Source organism: Drosophila grimshawi, unplaced genomic scaffold (assembly GCF_018153295.1).
Source record: "Drosophila grimshawi isolate 15287-2541.00 unplaced genomic scaffold, ASM1815329v1 contig_311, whole genome shotgun sequence".
In the NCBI taxonomy this organism is placed as follows: domain Eukaryota; kingdom Metazoa; phylum Arthropoda; class Insecta; order Diptera; family Drosophilidae; genus Drosophila; species Drosophila grimshawi.
Window position 1 is genome coordinate 6,382,973 of NW_025063098.1, and position 21,436 is coordinate 6,404,408.

Consider the following 21,436-nt stretch of genomic DNA (forward strand, 5'->3'; position numbering starts at 1 on the left):
CACAAGCACACATAGACACATAGACACGCATAGGCGACAATCTCAGCTGGTGTCTGCATAATTTAAAGCATACATTTAGGCTGGCAGCGCTCGACTGCTCAAACCGTCCTCAGCGCCTGCTGTGACAACTGTGTGATAAATGCCTGGTACACCAGCAACACATATACATACAAACCCACACACACACACACACAATCACGCACACACACACACAATGCACAAACAATTTTCAGACTTTGCCATTGGAGCAGGTTTCCATGTTCGGTTGCAATGATTGCCGTCTTGGATTTTGCATGCCAGCTACCATTTTATTATGGGCCCAGCCCGGTCCGCACTGCTTTGCACTTAAATGCATATAAACTAGCAACAAATGCTTAGATAAAACTTGTTACTTGTTACTTTTGCACATCTCGGGCAAGAATTTGCGAGAAATGCGCTCTTGCGTTCTGAGATATCAGGAGTTGTGGCTTGTTTTGCAGCAAAAATAAAACAGAAAACAGAATTTCTTTATTGGATGAAACATGCATTGTGTATAAATAGAACATGAGCCGGACTAAAGACTAGTTTATATTGTTAATTGAGATTGAGAATTAGATTGAGCGCTGGCGCCAAGTTTACCCTTACATGGCATAGGCGCGTCGCATCATCAGGTCAAAGTACATATCGTTGTCAATTGAGGCGCTGATGGTGGCATAATAGTTGATGAACTCCTCGTGAGTAATCTAATAGAAAGAAGATACGTTATGACAAATGCATATGAGGGAAGTGGTTTCATGTAAATACCTTGCCATCCAGATTACCACGACCGCCCTCGAAGTTGTGCAAGAAGTCGGTTAATATCTCATCCTCAGTCATCTCGCCACTCTGATACTTGGGATGCTCCTTCACCGAATAAACGTTTTTGAGATCGGCAATGGTTATAACCTCATCGCCATTCTTATCCATTTTAGCAAAAGCCAGATCTATAATAGACAGGCGACTTTGGTTCATCGCAGGCTGTAAAACGCATTTTACGTGAGTAAAGTTAAGTTTTTGAATATCTTGAATCTTAAACTTACACGTAACTTGAGCAAAAACTCTGTCATATTTATGGAGCCGCTACCATCCTCATCGAAGCTAAATTTAGAGCAAAAATATTGGCAAACAATTAAAGTGTTAATTAAGTTTGATGATGATTGACACTCACGTATTAAACATCTGCTTAATTTCATCATCGGTCACATCGAGACCAATGTCCCGAATTCCGCTGATAAATTCCTCCTCATTGAGCGCCTTGCTACCATCATCGTCCATGGCGCGAAAAGCTCTAAATAAGTAATTCAACATTAAATAAGTAGTAATGTCATTTAATGCCCATCACAAAACACAGCTCACCTGCCAAGACCCAGAATGCCTGTTGCGCCACGGCTAAAGCAAAGCAAACGCAACTTGGTAATGGGATCCTTGTCAGCGCCATCTGTCAGTTCCCTCAGCGAATCGCTAACCAATTTGGCTTCCAGGGTGTACAGGTCTCCATTTGAGGGCTGTAAGCAATGCAAAGCTAGACCAATCAATATTTCAAGCATTTACAATTTTCCAACAACACTGTGCAACTTGGTTTTGGTTGGCCAGCAATAGTTTTAAGCTGCATTAGGAAGTTACGAAAGTTTAAATATAATAAGCTCAGAATTATGGAAAAGTTGCTTTCAAATGTTGCTCACTTCACAGTTAAGCTATAAACAGTAGTCATTAATGTATTTTTAAATTATTCCAGATAAACCTTTAGCAAATCTCGTGCAATAACCCCGTACTGTTGCCCACACATAAATAAATGACTAACGTGCAACTCATTGCGATTGTTATGATTTAAATGATTGTGTAAATAAAACTTTAAGTCGCAAATAAACTGAGGGGTGTGTGTGTGGCAAGTGCGAAATACGGGCTAAGGGAAATAACTTGACGCATTCGAATGAATCATCAAAAAAAAACTCAGGTGATCTTGGCAAGTAAGTTGGTCTTTTACCAGTTTTTTTGCTTTCAGCGAAATTATTTTCATTTTTGTGAAAGCATTTGAGTGCAATTTGTTTAATTGAAGCCCAAGGTGAAGGTCGTCCGTCGTCGTTTAGACACACAAATAAAACTGATTAAAAAAAAAGGGGTGAAAAAAATGCAAGCCAGGCAACTTACATCCATTGCAGCAAGTTGAGGTTTTTCAATGGCGCTTTTCACTATTTCAGCAAGTGTACAAAAATTGCCTTTTACTGCGGCTTTGCCTTCTCTTAAGCGAATGGATAGCTCCAAGATACTTGTTACTTTAGCGGCTTTGAAATCCAAACTGAATACGAAACACTAAAAAAAAAACAGCGACGGCAATGAATAAACAGCAAAGCGCGCGTAGTCAGACAGAGAGTGAGAGAGAGATAGTGGGGGAGAGAGTGAGAGAGAGAGTGTGTGGGCATGGAATGAATGGGAAATGAAATATGCACTGTGGGGCTTAAAACTAGTTACTTACTTACAAACATGTATAGTCATGTAGAGCAGACAGTGGGCTGGCCGCACAGACACCGACTGCCTCACTGACTGACTGACTGATTCACACATTTCGCGAACAGCATGCTCTCTCAATCTAACCCACTCTCTCTCTCTCGCTCTCGCTCGCTTTATAACTAGATGGGGCCACCTGTACTGGCTTTTGTGCCCTGCCGCACTGGAAAACATTTTATTTCAATTAAAGTTGCGGGCTTGTTCTGTTCACCGACCGACCGACCGCCCGACCGCCCGACCTCCCGTCTATCCCCCACTCAGGCAATTTGGTGCCCCTGGTCTGGTAAATGTTTGCCAGAGACAAACATGTGACGCTGTTGAAACGCCAGCGAGACACAAGCAAAAACAACGTATGCCTCAGCTGACAAATTGGCGTAGATAAAAATGAAAGCACCTAAAACTATGCAATGCCATCTGCAGCAAATAGACGATGTCAAAAAGGCTGCTAATACTTTTGACACTCTCAAAAAGTTTTTATGGCTAACCTAATGCACTTTAACATATAACAAAACTTTTATCTGGTCCAAGCTAAACATCATTATCGAAATAATATTTCATAGAGCTGGACATTAAATAATTAAGTCCAAATACATTTTGTCAATAAAGTAAGACACAGTATGCTAAACAAATTCTGATTGAGATAAGATACAATTGTGTAATAGCATTGAAAGAGTTCATTTGAAGGCTATTTGGTTGATGTGTTTCTTCATTTGCATATACCCCCTGTCAAGGGCGAACATAAAATAGACGCTTAAAATAAGATAAAATGAGTTAGACATAAATAAGAAATAGTTTAAGAAATATGACATAAAAAATAAGCTGACCACATTTCTGTATATAAGTACTCAATAATAATTTTCAGAAACGCGGAAAATATTTTGGTATTAAGTCGATTCTATGTCAAAATTGAACAGGCTCTCCAGGCCAAAAATGCATTTGCATTTTGTCCACTTATCGGTAGAAAAAAACAAACTGAGTATTGCAAATTCTAAATGAGTTTGTGGCATGTGTGTATGTGTGTATGGAGGTGGGGGAAACGGGAACAGTTGACCATATGCTGGTTATTAGAAAAGCGGTAAATTTAGTTTCGATCAAAATAGCATGTGTCTAAAATTGTACTGGTTTTCCCTGGGTATGTTGGCATATAGCTTTTCGTGATATGGTTTGTGGTAGAAATTAAACTCAAAAGTCAAAATTCTCGACAGATTTTTGTCATATATATATGCATCAAATGTGTGGCACCCAAAAATACAAAGAGAATAAATAAATTGCTTTGAGTTTAGTAGAAAATAAATGTATAACAACATTCACGTAACTAATGTTGAACTGGAATCATTAAATCATTGCATTTACCTTATGACCTCTAAAGCCAAATGGATATGGACTGTATTCAATTGGAAATCCACTTATTAAATTGTTGAGTCTGCTCAAATTTGAGAGGGCTCCGTAGTTTGCCAAATTATATACATTGCAATGTCCCATGTGACCCGCGTGTGTGTGTGTGTGTGTGTGAGTGTGTGTGTTCGTGCGTGCAACTGCTTAATTGAATGGCGGATGGCATGTCCTTTGGCCATTAAGCTGACAATGATGCAGGTGAATGGAGTGCAGTGTCATGTTGGAGCTCTAATTATAGTTTGAAAACTATATTCGAATGCATCAACTATCATTTGAATAAGATCAATACAAATTATATATCATTACGATACTATACACGTTTTCAATGTTTTTATTCGCCACAAAGTGGGTCACGTATAATGCTTGTCAAGCATTTTGCTATTTAACTGATTAATTGTGTTTACCTTGTGTCTGCGTCGCCAGCTCGTCTTGTGCGTGGCCCCGAAGAATATGACTGCCCACAAATTGAAAGCGAACTGACGCCGACAGCATTGGCAAGCGGCCCTTGACTCATATTTGGGCCAGATGGGCCAAGCAACCTGGCAACAGGCGCAAACGGGCCACAACATTCAAAGCGGCCAATGACCGGCCCTGTATAGTATTGTCGCAGGGATTGCGACCAAGCGTCCATATCCATTTAATTATAACAATCAATACAACAACAAAAATATAATAATAATAAGAAAAACTGAATTAAATGGGCTGAGACTTTTTATAACAAGAAATAAGGGACTAACCAAGGGTCGTCGACTTGTAGATGCCCTGTAGTTAGATCGAAAATCCAAATATTTACTTGCTTCGTAGTCGTAATATCATATATGAATAGTGAAATAATTACATTTTGTGATAAACCAATTTTCTCTCTACAAATATGATACCTAAAATAAAAACATGTAATTGATTTTGTGTATGCAGTTAAGTAACCTCAATCGGCACAGAAAAATACAATATGTAAAAAATAAATTAAGTTAAAAAATAAAAGTTTTTTTTAAGTTTTTATAAATGTTTTTAAATGTTTAATAACATTAAAAAAACCAAGATAAGTGTATAGGAAGTGATAGTTCTGGGAACACATAATTGTAAAGTTAGCTCAACATTTATCGCATGGATTGGGGAATTCTCAGAACCAAATTAGTCCAAAACTATAAATAAAATATTGTGTCCAAAGCAATAATACAATTAAAAAATATTTTAAAAACCGTTTTCGACAAACTTAATGTAATATCACTTGCTTTAAGTTAAATGTAAGCAGTTCATAGATATATTTATATTAACTATGCCACTCAAAGTTTTACGATCTCAATGCACGCAAAGTGGATTTAAGCCACGTCGACAAAAATCAGATCGCTTTGCTCCGCTTCGAGTTGGGCTCTGGTAAATTCCTGTGAATGTAAGCCTATAGTCCACCTAGAAAGATTTTGGTTCGGAGGGCAAAGTGACGTGTCCGTTGGGTCTGTTGACATTGTCATCGCATCAACTGAACCTGAACTCAATCAGTGAATCAATTCACAATTCGCTGATCAAAAGGAAACAATCATACGCATTTGAAGTGTCAGAAATTGCCGAAAGCGAGTCAGAACAGCAGAAAGACACTCAAGTGGAAGGGGCAGGAGCATGGGGCATGGCACAGAGACATCGGCAGACGCAAGCCAGGCCAATGCTCAGTCACAGACACAGCAACAGCAACAGCAACGAGCTGAGTTCTTTTGCCGCTGCGTTGACACATGCAAAAGCTCCAGTGTTGCTGGATAGGTTTATCTATTTGTGTGTGTGTGTGTTTGTGTGTGTATCTGTGTGTGTCTGGTTGCCTTGTATGTATTTTCTTTTAATCAATTTATATGCAAATAAGTGAAATGCTTAACTGAATTTCGAGCTGCCACGCAACCAAAGCCAATCCACTCATCACACCCCGCTCTCGCCCTTATTGCTGTTGCGTGTAGCCTTTTGGCAGTTGCTTGATTGAAAACGTTAAACGCATTGATTAACGAAAGGACGAAAGAAAAGCAATGTGAAGAACGTTTAATTGAACTGATTTTTATTAAATTTCTTTGCCAAGACGTCTGATTGCAGAAACCACACAGCTCTCTTCCCCTTCCTCCTGCAGTCTATCTCTCTCTCTGTCTGTTAGACTTCCATGTTTAAAATACCAAATATTTACTTGGCCAACACTTGAGCAGTTGGCTGTCTAAGTCATTTAACTAATATGCCTATCAAGGCACAAACTAAATCAAGTCAAGAGCAAAACCATTTCGATATTTGCATTTGGCCTAATACGACCACCTCTCTCCCCTTTCCACACAGATGTCTGGTATCCGGCACCTTCGTCACTCCCGACACCGGCGCCAGTTTCGACAGCAGAAGAGGTCCTTTTGTCTAAGATGGCGCCTGTGTGTAAATTGATAGAATCAACTTGATAACTTCATTTCATTAAGTAAACATTAATCACATTAACCTTTCGACCCACTCCCAATGAAACCAACTCCAGCGAATGAGCTGCGAAAATTAACCCGAAAATGTCGAAACCTTCACCCCCGAAAAGCTGCCTCCGCTCGCCCATTACCCCTTTATAAACATTAGTGCTGTTGTAAAGGTTTAATAAGAAAAGCCGCCTGTGCGTCACACAGCCACACACACACACACACACACACCCACGAACACATTCTTAGAAACACACTCAAGTACAACCTTTCAACCACAAAGGCAAAAGTCATCTAAGAAAATGTCAACGAGCTAATACAAACCTTGAGTAGATCTTCCTGCCTGTGTGCGAGAGAGTGTGAGTGAGTTTGTGTCCTTGTGCGTGTGTTTCCTTCCCTGAGGTCAAGACGCATAAGAGTTATTACTTAATTTAAGTTGCCCCGCAACATGACAGATGCCCCAAAAAAGAATTTATTATGTTGCAAATTTCATAAAATGCGAAATACATTTTCAAACATTTCCAAACATCTGCATATTTCAATTTTAAGCCAATTTGCATAAATTGTATACGTATGTCTGTGCACACTATGCTGTATATCTATCAGAGCGTTTTATTCATGAAAAGGGTTTTTTTTTCGATTGCCGAACTGGCTGTCTGACAACTAGTGTACAGTCCTCTGACTCCGACTGGCTCACTGTTTTGGTCTGGGTCTGTCAGTGATTGTGATTCTGATTATTTCGGGTTTGGCCTTTTGAGCGTTGGTGGCATCTACAAAAATTATTAAAACTGACAGGCGCCTGAATGATGGCTACGTGTGGGTAACTGACCACAGCAACAACACCAGCAACAACAATTGGAACAGCATGAAACCTGAGAAATGCTTCTGAAATAAATCAGAAAGTTTTTTCATTAGTTCGCCGTTCGAGTGATTTGGCAATTAAGTGGCCAAAGTTGTATGCAAAAAGTTCTATCCAGTTGTACTGTTTTATATACATATCCGATATTTCTATATATATATATATATATATATATATATATATATATAAATGTACATGTGTGTCTGTATAGCAATGCCTACTGGGTATTGTTGGAGATCTGCCACTTTCAAGGTAGTCGAACTTTTCAAATTAAGCGCAGATTTTACCGAAAAAAAACTTACAGCTTTACCCCTTACCTTACCAGCGAGTGCTATTTCCTTTATTTGGCTTACTTGCTCTATTTCGTAGTTTACTTAGTAACTAAATCACGTTTCTTATTTAAGCTTAAGAGCTCATTAACGCCAGGTTCGAGCATTATCATAAAACGAGCCAGAAAGCCACACAGGTGGCATTTCTAGCTGCTCACACACATATACGTAGACACACACACACACTCACACAATCGTCATCAATCGGCTTTGAAATTTAATCTACAAATGCGAACGAGACGACACTCACCTACGACTTGAGTTGCAGACTGAGTCTGCGTCTTCGAATTCAAGTTTGATTTTGATTTTGATGTGCGTTGTGCTTTTTGGCAACGGCAATCAACACACACACATCAAACTCACACTTTCACACCCACCCAAAACACACACACACACACACACACACACTGCTGAGTCCATCACACGTTGCCATAAAAATGTAAAAGGGAAATAATATAAAAATAAAAAGTTTTTCGCACTTCACGTGTCAAATCCTTTTTAATGAGTTTTTCGGGAGCATCAAAAAAGTTTGCAATTTCTTGAACACTTTGCCGCTGAATGTACTCATACTCATACTGATACTCACACACATATATCCCCAATTCCAAACCCTCCAACCCCCCTTATTTTCTCTGATTTTTTTGGGTTGAGTGCTACTTGAACTTTTTCATTTGGTACTTGCGCAAGAATCTGCACATTGGCCTTGAAGAAGCCGCTAACTAGCACTTTAGGCCTTGTTCCAGAAATGAATTTTGGACAAGTTGCAAGCCATATCCCAGATTTGTGATTTGGTAACCAAGACGCAGAACAACCAGTAAAGCAGATTCGCTTCGCCCTTTAACAAAATTACTGCACAATACCAGCTTGAAGATCTATGTAAAAATAATTTCAGATTTGTTTTAAATCAACATAAAATCTTATAATTCCCAAAAATCAGTTGCTGGAAACCTTTTCGTTTTACGCAGCCTCAAACAAATTTTCAAGATCTAAATGGAACCATTTGTTGTTGTTTTTATGTTTGATCTCCCCCTATCATTTTAAATATTAATTAACACAGTATCGTTTATTATCTAAATCGAGGAGATTTAGTTGTGCAGAACACAGTATTCGACAAGTGGCCAGACTTTGGCTTAATTTTGTGGGGGATTAGTAAATTAATTGCTTTCTCAACTGATGGCCAACTGTTTATCGAAGTGAAATCGAAGCAAATCATAGACAGAGAGAGCGCTTGAACACAATGGCTGGACTTTAAAGGTTTACTCATAAATGATGTGCCACATTTAAAGACAACATATTGTCGGTGTTTTGGTGTAGACTGGTCTGGTTTAGGCGTTAGCCTCAGTTACCAGTTGCCAGTAACCAGTTAAAAGTAGCCTGACCACGTTCGTCATGACATCAAAATGCGTGCGTGCTTGCAACTGGTGACTTGTGGTAGGTGTCTGGTGGTGGCTGACATCCTGACTGGCTATGGCAATACCCACTCCGTGTCCATGCAGACCGTCACGCAGCAGCGTTTGAAGTCAATTTAAAATGAGCATCCGAGCGTGCAGTCATGAGATGCGCCTGCTGCTCCTGCTGTTAATGTTGTTGCTGCGCTCCTCTCCCAGCTGAACACTCCTCGCTCCAACTCAACGCTGAGCACATCGTAAATCGTTATTGTTGTTATGGATGTTAGTAACTGGCTTCATGATTTAACAGTTGGCCAGTTTGCTTTATGAAGTAACTGCTAATTTTATCGGTTCTGTGCGGTACAAGCCCTCTCCAGGGAGAAAAAACTAGTTTCGACTTGTTTAATTGATCTTGGCCACTAATTTGGCATCAGTTAGTGGCACATCACAACTTTAGCTCCCCAGTTTCAGTGGCAGCTGTCGATGTGCTGGCATTTGTCAATGCCGTAGCGAAATGTGAATCTAATTACAAGCCACACAATGAAATGACGCTTAACCAACAAGTTGCTAGCATATTCGAACCAATCCCCGCCTGTCATTCCCCATCCCTTTCCAGTGAGTGTCATGAGTTTTCTCTCATTGTCTCGCAACTTTTCTTTGGTTGTCCTGGTTATCTGGCAGTGCAACTGTCGCTGCCTCAAAACTGTCAAAATTAGCTCAAAAGCTGCCGCCTGCCGAGGTAGCTGGCAAACTTCCTGTTGGCTATTCAACTGTCTCTACCACCACCCCGCCCATTCACAATTACTGTAGTCGACATTATCGCATTCTGCATCATGCCGTACCACCCAATTACCCTGCACCCCGCATCTGCAGTCTGGCCCCCGCTCATCAGGCACGCACTAAAGTTGCAACATATTTCAGTGCAACATACAAATTAATTGAATTTTAAGCAACTTTCGCTTGGGCAACGCAAATAGTTGGTAAATTCTTTTATTAACATGAAATAAAGATGCAAAGTGAAAGCCGCTGATGAAATACTCTACTATAAATATATTCTGAATGTTTAAGTACAATTTCAAATTTACTAACATCTGTGTTCAATTTATTATCTGTTGTATGACTTATCAGATAATGAATGCAAAATTACAAATTATATATATTAATTTGTTGCTACACATATTTTGTATGAGAAATGTATTTACTTGCAGATTTTATACATGTTACATATAATAAGATATCTTACATAATCCATAAGAGAAGCAGACACAATCCGCATTGACAAAAACTGAGCTACCCTTTTCCAGGGTAAAAAGTACAGAAACTTTCACACAAAACCAACAAATAAAATGACATTTTGTGGCAAGAAGGAAAAGAGCACAACAATAAAATTAAAGCAAAAACAAAATATGTGTGGAGTGTTTCACAATTTGAATACCCTAAATGCTGAACTAATAATCTTAAAAATTACTTAACGGCTTGCAAAACCGCAATGTAGGCAATTATAAATAACGAAACATTTTTATAACATTTCAACTTCAATGGAAATGTTTGGATTAAATTGCTGAGCTTATAGCGTTAGACTCTTAATTGTTCAATGTTAGCGTATTCAAAGAGTGTATCTCTGGCGACCATATCAAATGGTTGGCACTCTCAACGTTTTAGTTTCGGGCATGTGCCACACAACTGTGCTGGGACATCATTAGTCCTTTAATTGCCATAAATAACCACAACTACCCATCCAGCGCCCAACAACCAGTTCTCACCCGGGCCTGGCGGGTGTTAGCGAAAGGCGCATTGCAGACAAGTTGTTAACGTTATTTTTACAACTTTTCGCACAATTTCGCAGAGCAGCAATTCCCACGTGCATAATACAGCGATCTGTGTGTGTCCACGGACATGTGTGTTGTGTTGAGAATATTTTCAAACGTAGAACGTAGTACGCAGGCACAGAACACAGGCAATTTGACTATTGGCAATGACTCACTCACTCACTCACTCAGTCCGACTCCCAAGCCAATTTCTATTGTCATCTGACTGCAATTGCAACTGTGTCTCATTCTCCCTCGACCGCAGATGCACTTCGATGCTGTCACACACTCGGAAATCAGTCGGCCAAAGCCCACAAGCCCAAAAACCTATTGGAATTCTCCACTTTTAACTGTGTATATTCCTGTGGTCATTTTTGGAAACAGTTTTGTACATGTTGCTCACAGCCCAGTTACCGTCAATTGGCATTAAAGAGCCAGCACTTTGACTCTCTCTCTCTCTCTGCACTTTTGTCCCTCTTGACAATCAATTGGTTGGTTCAAAAACCCTAAAAGTCTATGCCTTTTCTTTAGACAATTGACACCAGTATTTTTGAAGAGAAGACATCCAATAAAAATAGACCCCAACAAATGAATGTGAAACATTTTTACGAGCGTAAAAGTCTATGCCTATGAAAGCCTATGCAAAAATAGTATTTGTTCTCCCTTCTGAGTGCTAAAGATTTAATATCCAAAGTAAAGTGTGTTTAGCAATTGCCTTTAGACTAATTGCAAATTACGCCAAACACAAACAAATCCTCGAGACAACATTCACTTTACACTAGCCTACGTGGCACGGGCACCTAGCTTAGTGCCACACTCTGCATGTATGTGTGTGTATTTGTGTTGACTATGTGCGTTGGTATTTATCTATTCGATCATGGGAAAAGACAAAGGGCTCAACGGTGATTTGTCTGCCGCATACGAATTGACTTAATTAACTTTTGGCCGATCGCAACAAACAGCGGATTTGATTGTCAAACTGTAAAATCAAACTGAAACTAATTCAAATCAATTGCATTGTCAGCTTAAATAGCGAGCTTAACTCTAGCTCAAAATGTATACTCTATATTCTAAGTGGGCCGGAAAAGTGTATTCGGTTTATGGCTTTAAGGGACTTAAATAAAACACCCACCAAATATTTTATAATTGCTCAAAAAAAGACAAGGCATGTAAGCTAAATAATTAAACAAACTTATTAACAATTAATAATAACACTAATTAGATATAGTCTAGCCATAACGATGTATATTTTTAAACTTTATCAACCTACCATATTTAATTTATCTCTATGACAAGCGCCATAAATTATATGCCTCAAACTTGTGGGGCAAGGATAAAGAAATAAAATAATAAAATGCACACTAATAATCTGTGCTTCTTTGTTAATAACATAAAAATAAAAAATAATTTTCTTTTATGTTTTATTTTTATATTAATACTCTGGCAGTCTTTTTAGTCATCAGTCAAATTTGTAGCTGGAAGCAGAGTACTGCTCAGTCAAGAGACTCAAACTGCAACATTTTTATTTGTTTTCCTAGTTGGCTTTGTTTGTTTTTTTTTTCAACAAAAGCTGAAATTATTAACAATCACAATGGAGTAGATGCAGTGGCAATATGCTCGACATTGAATGCCACAGCTGCAGTTGCAATTACGCATCAAGTTATTCTTGTTGTTGTTGTTATTGTTATAATTGTTGTTGTTGTGGGATTGACTCCTGGATTCGTTGGGGTCGCAGCTGCTGCTCGACTATATGGAAGAGTGACATGGGGGCTTGTGGGTGAATTGTGAAAGTCTGTTTAGCCGATGTGCAATGCATCGAAGCGCAAGAAATTTACGCTCAGACGCATCCAGTGAGTGAGTGAATTTAAAAGTGGCTGACTGGCAGACAGACAGTCATGTAACGGGGGAATGGGGTGGGTGGTGGAGAGCTTAGAGTTAGACAGTGGGACAAGACAAGCGGCCAAAAGCTGCAGCAGCATTCAAGTCATGACATAAATGCAAATAAATACATATTGTGCGCTGGATCTGAGTCCTTGAATCTATGATACCAAGTTGGACTGTTTGAGGCCTGTCACGGATTTGTAGCCTGTCAGGGCAAAGCCCATTGCGAGCATTTGCTGCGAAATGCAAAAAAAAAAAGTATATCTAACTCAGTCCAAGTTGTGTGCAGTCATTTCGAGTCGCTGAATCGTTGAGATGAGTCTTTGAAGCGTTGAATCGTTGACTCGTCGAATCGTTGCTCCTATGAATGCTAATTACACGCGCATTTGCCTTGTTAATTATCAATTCAGTTTAGCTGCCGTTGTACTTGTTTTTGTACTCGTTGTCATCGTCATAAAATTTCAGCGTCGAGAACATTAAAAATTGTTTGCTGCTTTTGAATTTCAATTGATGCTGCGAGGGTTTCTTCTGTTAAGTTCTACTCCTGAGCATTTATACTCGTACACTCCCATACACACACACACACACACACACACACTTGCATAAAATATATACACATTTATATATTTTTGTGTGTTTTTGCATAAATTAATATGCAAATCACAAACAGTTTCATTAATAAACATTGCGAGTGAATAAAATGCGCGGCTTATGCTCGCCCATAAAAACGGGGCAAATGTAGGAGCTGTGGGCGTGGCAATGGCCATAAATGCGCCATGTCTTTTACACTCTTCAATTTATAAGTCATTTCCTTGAAGGCAATTTCTATGCATCAGTACATATATATGCAGATGTCTGTGCACAATTACGAATTGTTCAACTTGTACTTTTGGGCGAACTACGCACTCATTCAAATTAGGATAGTTCATTTCCATTATGAAGCATTGGGATACTAAAGGCAGAAACAAATTAAAACCTGCATATAATTCTTAAAAGTGTTTCGCCAAAAGCTTTGCATAAAATACGACAAAGAATTTAGAAAATCGCACTGAAAGAATGTCTAAAAAGTTGAAATACTTCATTTATTTCGAATTTTTAAAATCTTTTCCTTTTTAAAATTTGATAGAGAAAATGTCGAACAGTTGAAATTCATACTCAAATTTTGACTTCTTTTTGCTTTTGTCAAAATAACATTTATATGTTTCTAAAGAAAACTGCCTACAATATTCAATTTTTTAACGTTTTTTTTAAGTGTTTTTTAATTAAAAAATGTTGAGGCCTTTGTAGAAAAGCAAACAAGAGAGCTTCTCGCAAATTTTGTTACTCCTAGGGTATAACGCAAATATTCGAAAATTGAAGCAAAATATTCAAATTTCAGTTGCAGCTGTCTGCAAGTATTAGGTGGAAAATATAATGAAAATGTGAAACGTATAACCAGCTTATTGGCATGTTAAATTGCAATGAAATAGCAATTTGAGGCAAATGTGCTTGCCACTCATGATGATGAGTCTGACGATCGTGTTGGCAGCAATGGTAATGCTGTATATGTACATACATACATAAATTGCTATTACATTTTTAGCGATTTGCCCCATTCATACACAGTTAAGCGCTGCCATCAATACAGGCGCCCACATTATCTGGGTAGCCTGAAGTGTGCTATGTGTGAAGCCTATGAATGTGCCACAATAATATGCAACTATCTTTTGCAAGCATTCATTGGCAATCCGAGTTACAGCCTCTGACTCTCCCTGGCCATGTCTGTCAGAAGTCCTGTCTGCATGTCTGTCAATCTGGATGGATGTCCGTTTCAATGCAGTGAAATCAAAAATTTAATTTTCATAATACTCGAAAACAGTGCAATGCAATGCAGACCAGGCCATCCAATTTCCATCCATAACTCAACCTCTCTGGCACTCTCTCTCTCTCTCTCTCTCTCTCTCTCTCTCTCTCTCTCTCTCTCTCTCTCTCTTTCCCCTGTGCGTAACTTACAGACTTTTGTAATGGAAATTGAAAATATTTTCTCTTTTCTCGCCATATTTGTTCTGCCCGTCCTCTGGCCCTCCCCTGCCCATCAGCTGCTTGGATACGATTTCAAGTTTTGCAACCGCCATGCGTACTCCATCGAATTCCATGGAGCGTTATTTTGATCGGAAAATGAATATATGCCACAGCATAAATGCTAGTCGCATTCATACATAAGCTCATACACACACACACACACACACAGCTTTGTGGTTGTGCTCTGTTAATTGAGTATAAATATTTGTCAGATGCCGGCAAGTCAGAATTTTTGGTCAACCGCCTTTGTATTCGAATATTTTTAGCCAAACTTTGAAAATGAATTAAAAGACGGAAGTGGTTTCCATTCGGTTTCTGGCTTAATAAAATTGACTTTCAAATGTTATTGACGAACAGGCGAAATAGGCTTTTCCCATTTTGTGTACCTTTGATTTATTTATTTTAGAAACACAAATAGTTATTTACGATTTATCTAAATCTAAATGTATGAATTTATTTATTTTTTAAAATTGAATTGAAATATAGTTTTTACTAACAAAATTTCATTATTTTAAAGGTATAAAAAAGATAATCCGATAATTAAAAATACGAAAACTTTAAAGGAATTTAAATTAGAGTAATTTAATTGTGAAAAAAGTAAGCAATTAGTATTAATTATCAAATCAGAACATCAATTGAAATCCAAATTGAATATGGATTTAAATGAATTGTGAATCACGAACAATTTAAACTATACCAAATTGAGAGAAAGAGGAAAAAAAGAGAGACAGATTTAGGGGAGAGTTTATAAATAACATTTGGATTTAAATTAAGCGCAAATCAGGATAAATTAAATAAGAACGATAACAATAGAAAATTGAGTGAAGAAAAAAGTGAAATATTTTGGGGGAGATTGTTCACATAGAAATCCAATATTGTTTTATAAAAAAAAAGTTGGATTTGCTGTTAAAAAAAATGCTTGTAACAAATATCACAGTAATATTACATGATAAATATTATTATCAGCTAAGCCGTCTCTGACATCCTCCAACGAATTTATTCATATGCTGGCATGTCAGAGAGCCTGCATGAAATAAATATGTTTTTGTCGTAATGCTCATAAATAACACATATTCCGTATGATATGTTATTATAGAATGTTCTATTTTATTTTTCTTATGTTGCGCTGCGCTCCTGTAAATAATTACCACGACGTGCTTTGAGCGGCGTTTCAGCTGAACGAATTAAAGGACCAAACGTTGCGTCAACTACGTGACTCTAATGCCAAATAAACATGTCCATCATCAAATTCATACTTGTATTTATACATTAAATATGTGTGCATATGTGTATGTGTGTGCAGTCAATATGAAGCACTCAATAATTTTCTTTTTACATTGCTGGTGCTGGCCATAAAGCTGCATAGCATATTGGCCCCTTTCTGGTAAGGGGTACCACCAAAAAGCGAGAAGATCTTGGCCAGGCGATTAGTTCAATTTAACTGCCTAAAAAGAAGGCAACCGAGCGTTGCCATGTCATTCATTTGTCCACGCCCGACTACTTGCGGGCCACATGTATAAATTTCTCGCCAGGACATCCACATAAAACAATGTGGCTCCTGCTCTGGCCACTGCTCTGGGTACTCATGCTCCAGCTTTGTCTGCCCCGACTAGCTGTGCACTATCTTTGACTACATAAATCACAGACTAATAAAGCCGCAAGACTGTAGCTGCTTGGCGCAGGCAACTAACAACTGGAGCAGCACAGAAAAACTGAGCGCAATGTGAAAATAAAACAAAAAAGTAAAAAAAAAAAGAAAAAATGAACAGAGCAGACAAAAAATGGCGACATGCGACATATGAAGTTTATTAAAATGGCGAGCGGGGGAGGGGTTGGCGACGGAATCCTGGAATGGGTTCCGGGTTCCGCCCGATCTTACGCATAGTTCAACGTCATGAGCCGACCTTTGCCATAAATATTGCGGCCCTCCACAGAGGTAGTTGGGCCCTGTGGCCATTCCCAAATAAAAAATATGTTTACATTGAGGCAATTCTTTGGGGCCTATTTTGGCATATTTAAATTTTGATTACAGTGTCAAACATTTGGCAAAAGTTTTATGATAATTTGCATTGTTTGCAAAGTTTTTGTTGTTGTTGCTGTTGGTTTAAATCCTGCTGCTTCTGCGACTTCTGTTACTATGCAGTTTTGCTGTGTGGGTTACTCCGAAGACTTACAATTACGCCCAATTAACATGTGTTTGTACAAGTGCAGAAAACAAAAATGCCACACACACACACACCCTGTGAAGGACACACAAAGACATGGCGACAGGGCGAACCGGGGAGTAATATACAAACAAATACAAAAATATATTTTATTTCGCCATTGGCAAAACAACAACAAGACAAAGTGGAAGAGTGCTCTCGAGTATTGAGAGTGCTCGAAGATAAGGCACCCTGTGCCCACAAGATTTATTTGAAATCACTTAATTTGTTTATTAAAATAACTGTCGGTCAATCAAAACATCACTCAATCAATTAATTGATTTACACATCATTATTCAAATCTATCAAGCCATCAAATTTTATTAATATAATGATAATCGGATAATCCCTTCTCTGCACTGTTGTATAAATTTACACATCACTCGATTATGTATATAAATATGTTTTTACAGGGTATAAAAGCGACGCTGCACAAGGCAGCATCGAATTCATCCTGCTTTCCGGCTTTGCCTGTCGCCATTGCTAGTCAGCTAGTCGCAATCCTTTGCAGAACTCTCGACATCCTTGTTGGCATCGCCTAATGAGTGTCGGCATCAAAATTCATGACAACACCCGCCTACTGGAGACCACACCTACAACACGTAGCAGCCGGTGGCGGGCGGACGTGGCACTCCGACTGAATTTTGCTGATGAAAACGGCACAAAAATGAAATATTTAACTAAATTAACAATCTTGTTTATTTATTCAAAATTTGCATAAACAATTTGGTCGAAAGATGAAAAACCAAAAGTCTATTTTGTCCTCGCCAGCATATTTGTTCTTGTTCTTGTTGCTGTTGCTGTTCTTGTTTTTGTTTCTGTTTTTGTTATTTTGTTTGTTGTATTTGTTTTTGTTGATGTTGGCCTTGACTGAATCCAGCTGGTTAGCTGTTTGTCTTGTTGGGCGTTTGGTTTTTGCACAACTCTTAGAAAATATATATGTATATGTATATGTATATGTATATGTATACATGCAGCAACAAAATTATGTCTGTATAGTTCGGTCGAGTTGAGAGGAGGGTTTCCTGTTGACCCCGTAAATTCATATTCAAAGTAACGGAGCGCACATTATATTCGTCTAAAAATTATCTTTCTGTATTTAGCTAATGGCTCTGCAATATTCTCTTAACTTTATGCAAATGTCTTACGGCTAGAATTAGCTTTTATAATGCGATGCGCATATTCTTCTGCTGTAATATTTTTTCTTATTATTATTTCATCTTTTAATATATCAATAATCAAAACTTGAAAGCAATGAAGTCCCGTAGGCGAGGCAACGTCTGCCATCTGAACGTATTGTGGTGTTTGATTAGTGTTTTGTGGAAGCCACTAGCCAAGTAAATATACCGCCTCGACAAAAGCCGCACGTGAGTTGTCAATTTGTCTAGGCTGTCTCAGCCAGCACACACCCCCTCGTGCCACGCACGATAAAATCTTTCTCGTGAATTATATAGCGGTTTTAAGCTGAATTATGGCTTTTGCGTGCAGAGTTTTTTTTTTTGACAAATGCGTATAAGCTGTTTAATATTTAAATTTAATTATTTTTGCGTGCGCCGCTTCTGGGCCAGATTTGAACTCCCATCCCTATCTAAATGACTATTCATAAATTATGCTTATTAATTGATGCGAACGCTCAGCAAGTTGGCTTAAGTTGGGACCGGGTCAGAGTATGGAGAGCCATATTTCGTGTAGCCGCAAAATGTGCCACACATTGCAATAATTTCTAGTTTAAAGCCATCAAAATGAGCTGAGCAATGTCATCGTTGCAATTGACAACTGACTAAGTGCTGACAGCTTACGACTAACTTATGCAAGTCGGCCAGTGTGTCTGTGGCTATGTGTTAGAATGTGTTGGTGACAACGTACAAGTGCAAAATATGTCGTCACAGTTGTCACTATTGACACCCACACACACACACACACACAGAGAAAGAGTGTGAGAGATATATATTTATAGCTTTATATACATATATACTTAGAACTGAGAGTTGCAGTCGCCTTTCGCCGCAGTCAACCCTTTTGATGTCACTTGAATTTTAATGAAAAATTCACACATACCACAAGCGCACAATGTGCAAGACATATACCATCCCCCCACCCCATCCTCCACCCTATTACACGCTCTTTGCCATGTGTGTGGTGGGCGTGTCAGGGGCAACGTGTCTGCGCCTCTGTTGGTTTGCGGTATTTGGGCGCGGTCGTGGTCAGACAAGCTGAACATAACGTCCGAGCATAACTAAACCTTATGCTGATGCCCAGGCCGTTGACAGGCATGGCCTCAACGGAGCCTAACACTCCACCAGGCACCCACACACACACATACAAACACACACACATACGAACCCACAGACGATAAGTGACAACCAAGGTGGCTGGCCATGACGTTGACCATGAAGCGGAAGCATCCCACAATGCAGTTGAAGCCTGAAGTTTGATGAGGTAATGAGCAGATGTTCATTGGGCATTTACTTCAATTTGTTGACTTACAATGATGCACATTAGACCAAACTAAATGGCTCAGATTTTCAAGCTGTTTCGGCCCGCAGTTTGGCCTAATTGATCATAGAATATAAGAGCTGATTTGTGCATACCCAACTTGCATCAGCAAGCTGCATGCTCTTTTTAGCCCATTACATGAATATAGATAATATTTTATAATTAATGTGAAAAATGCAGTCTGATTAAAGCATGGCTGGAGTTTCAAGTAAATATCCAATTGTCATCATAATTTATCAGTGGCTTAACTTAAATGTAACTTTTCAGTTTCTATAATTCTCTATTTCTCTGTTTGCTCTGCTTTACACTAAATCATACAAATGCCCTCTTATATGATTAAGCACGTTTTTAGCTGGAAAATAAATCAAGTGGTGCAGCGAGCTAGTTTATGGAACCAACTAACGGTTACACCCCCCTAAACGTGGCACAAACAAACAATACTCGTTGCACATTGCATCTTTTAGTAACACACACGCACACATACTCGCAAACACACACACACACACAGATACAGGTGAAATAAAATATCTGTATAAACTACTAGTGTATGACGTCACACGAAAAACATCCCCCAAGGGAGTAATATATACATCTTGATATTGCTGGATACTACGCAACTAATATACACTCAGGTACCCATATGAACTATATATGTAGCTCTAGGTTTTTAGGATTAAAGTCATGGCTTTTCAGCAAATTGGGTTTTAAATTATCTAATGTACTTTTTAGGATAGTTGAGTACAGTTGACTTTTATGTATTAAAAATAAACGAGTTCCAACTAAACTAATTTTTATAAAGTACATTTCGTTGAAGTTGTAATCTGTTTAGCTTATGTTTTAATAATTTAGAACCTATATAATGGGTTAGTACACAAATAGAAGTCATAAGTACTTCTACTCTGTCCAAAAAGAGACTAAATTACTAAATTAAATGTGTATTGTCAAGCACTATTTTAGTTGACTATTTTCAGGTAATGCATACAATATATGCAAATACTCCCTGTTGAGTTACTCGCTTTGTATTCTTGTTGAAAGGATGTTTCAGAAGTAGAAGCCTGATTTCATTTGAAGACAAGCTTCCATGCATAAGTAGAGCATTGGAGCGGTAGCCGCAATTAAGACATAAAATTCGGCACAAAGCTTTAGTAATGTCTAAAAGACAGTTGGCACTTTCCAGTTTACCACCAGGAAGAGATTCATCCTTGCCAAGCCAGGCCAAGCCAAGCAAAGCTATGCCGATCCTAGCCAAGCCAGACTCTCTGCAATTTTAATGACATTTATACGTGTACATGTGTTTGTGAGGGGGTGAGGGTGAGGGGTGTGTGTGTGAGTGCGAGTGTATCACCTACAAAAAGTGCACGTGTCAAGGTGTTGGTGTTAGTTTATGAGCTCAACGTGAAGCTAACATATTTCAAATCTCTCTCTGGTAAGAACAACAGCCAGGGTGCAAAAAGAGCAGCAGCAGTCGAGTAAATAGCAGAAGAAGGTGTGCCTCCCCGAAGCAGGATGGGGGGCGGTGCATGTTTCGGCAAAGATGCGACACACATACACATTATCTCATTTTCACAGATATAATATATATATATATATTTTCTTTTTTTTTGACGTCGGCAAGCGCCAAAGTTAAAAGCCAGCTGGCTACTGCTGGGCGTTACCATTACAAATGCCATACATAATGCCGGCTATGAAGAAAAGGGCGTTAGCAATTCCGTATGAGTAAGTATGAATGTATATAAAAATCTAAGAATGTGTATATATGAGTAATATAGTCGCATAACCTAACATCCACAAATATTTTAAGCAGCTCTTATCCTTTAACTTTTTGCCCGCAGAAGCAATTTATGCACTAAAGATAATTAAATTTAATGACGAACAAACAACTGTCCATTGTTTGTGTGTGTGTGAGTGTGTTTGTGGTTTAACCACCTGGTCAACAGGGTCTTGTGCCCCTCACATCTCAGATGTGATATCAAATCTCAACGCACATAAACGGTCAGCCGCACAAGTACTCTACACATTTTCGAGGTATGTCTGAGTGTTGCATTGAGCCATCAGCAGACATAAACATCAAATAT

At 38.7% G+C, this 21,436-nt stretch overlaps 1 protein-coding gene across 1 annotated transcript; it reads right to left on the bottom strand.

Moving 5' to 3' along the window:
- Positions 1–471: 471 nt before the first annotated feature.
- LOC6563928 (calcyphosin-like protein) lies at positions 472–2,312 on the bottom strand. Its single transcript, XM_001990168.2, has 6 exons — positions 2,167–2,312; positions 1,375–1,523; positions 1,187–1,306; positions 1,059–1,116; positions 784–996; positions 472–722 (listed from the first exon to the last, which is right to left on the bottom strand). The coding sequence occupies exons 1-6, from the start codon at positions 2,170–2,172 to the stop codon at positions 621–623; spliced, it is 648 nt and encodes a 215-aa protein (XP_001990204.1). The 5' UTR covers positions 2,173–2,312; the 3' UTR covers positions 472–620.
- Between the last annotated feature and the right edge of the window lie 19,124 nt (positions 2,313–21,436).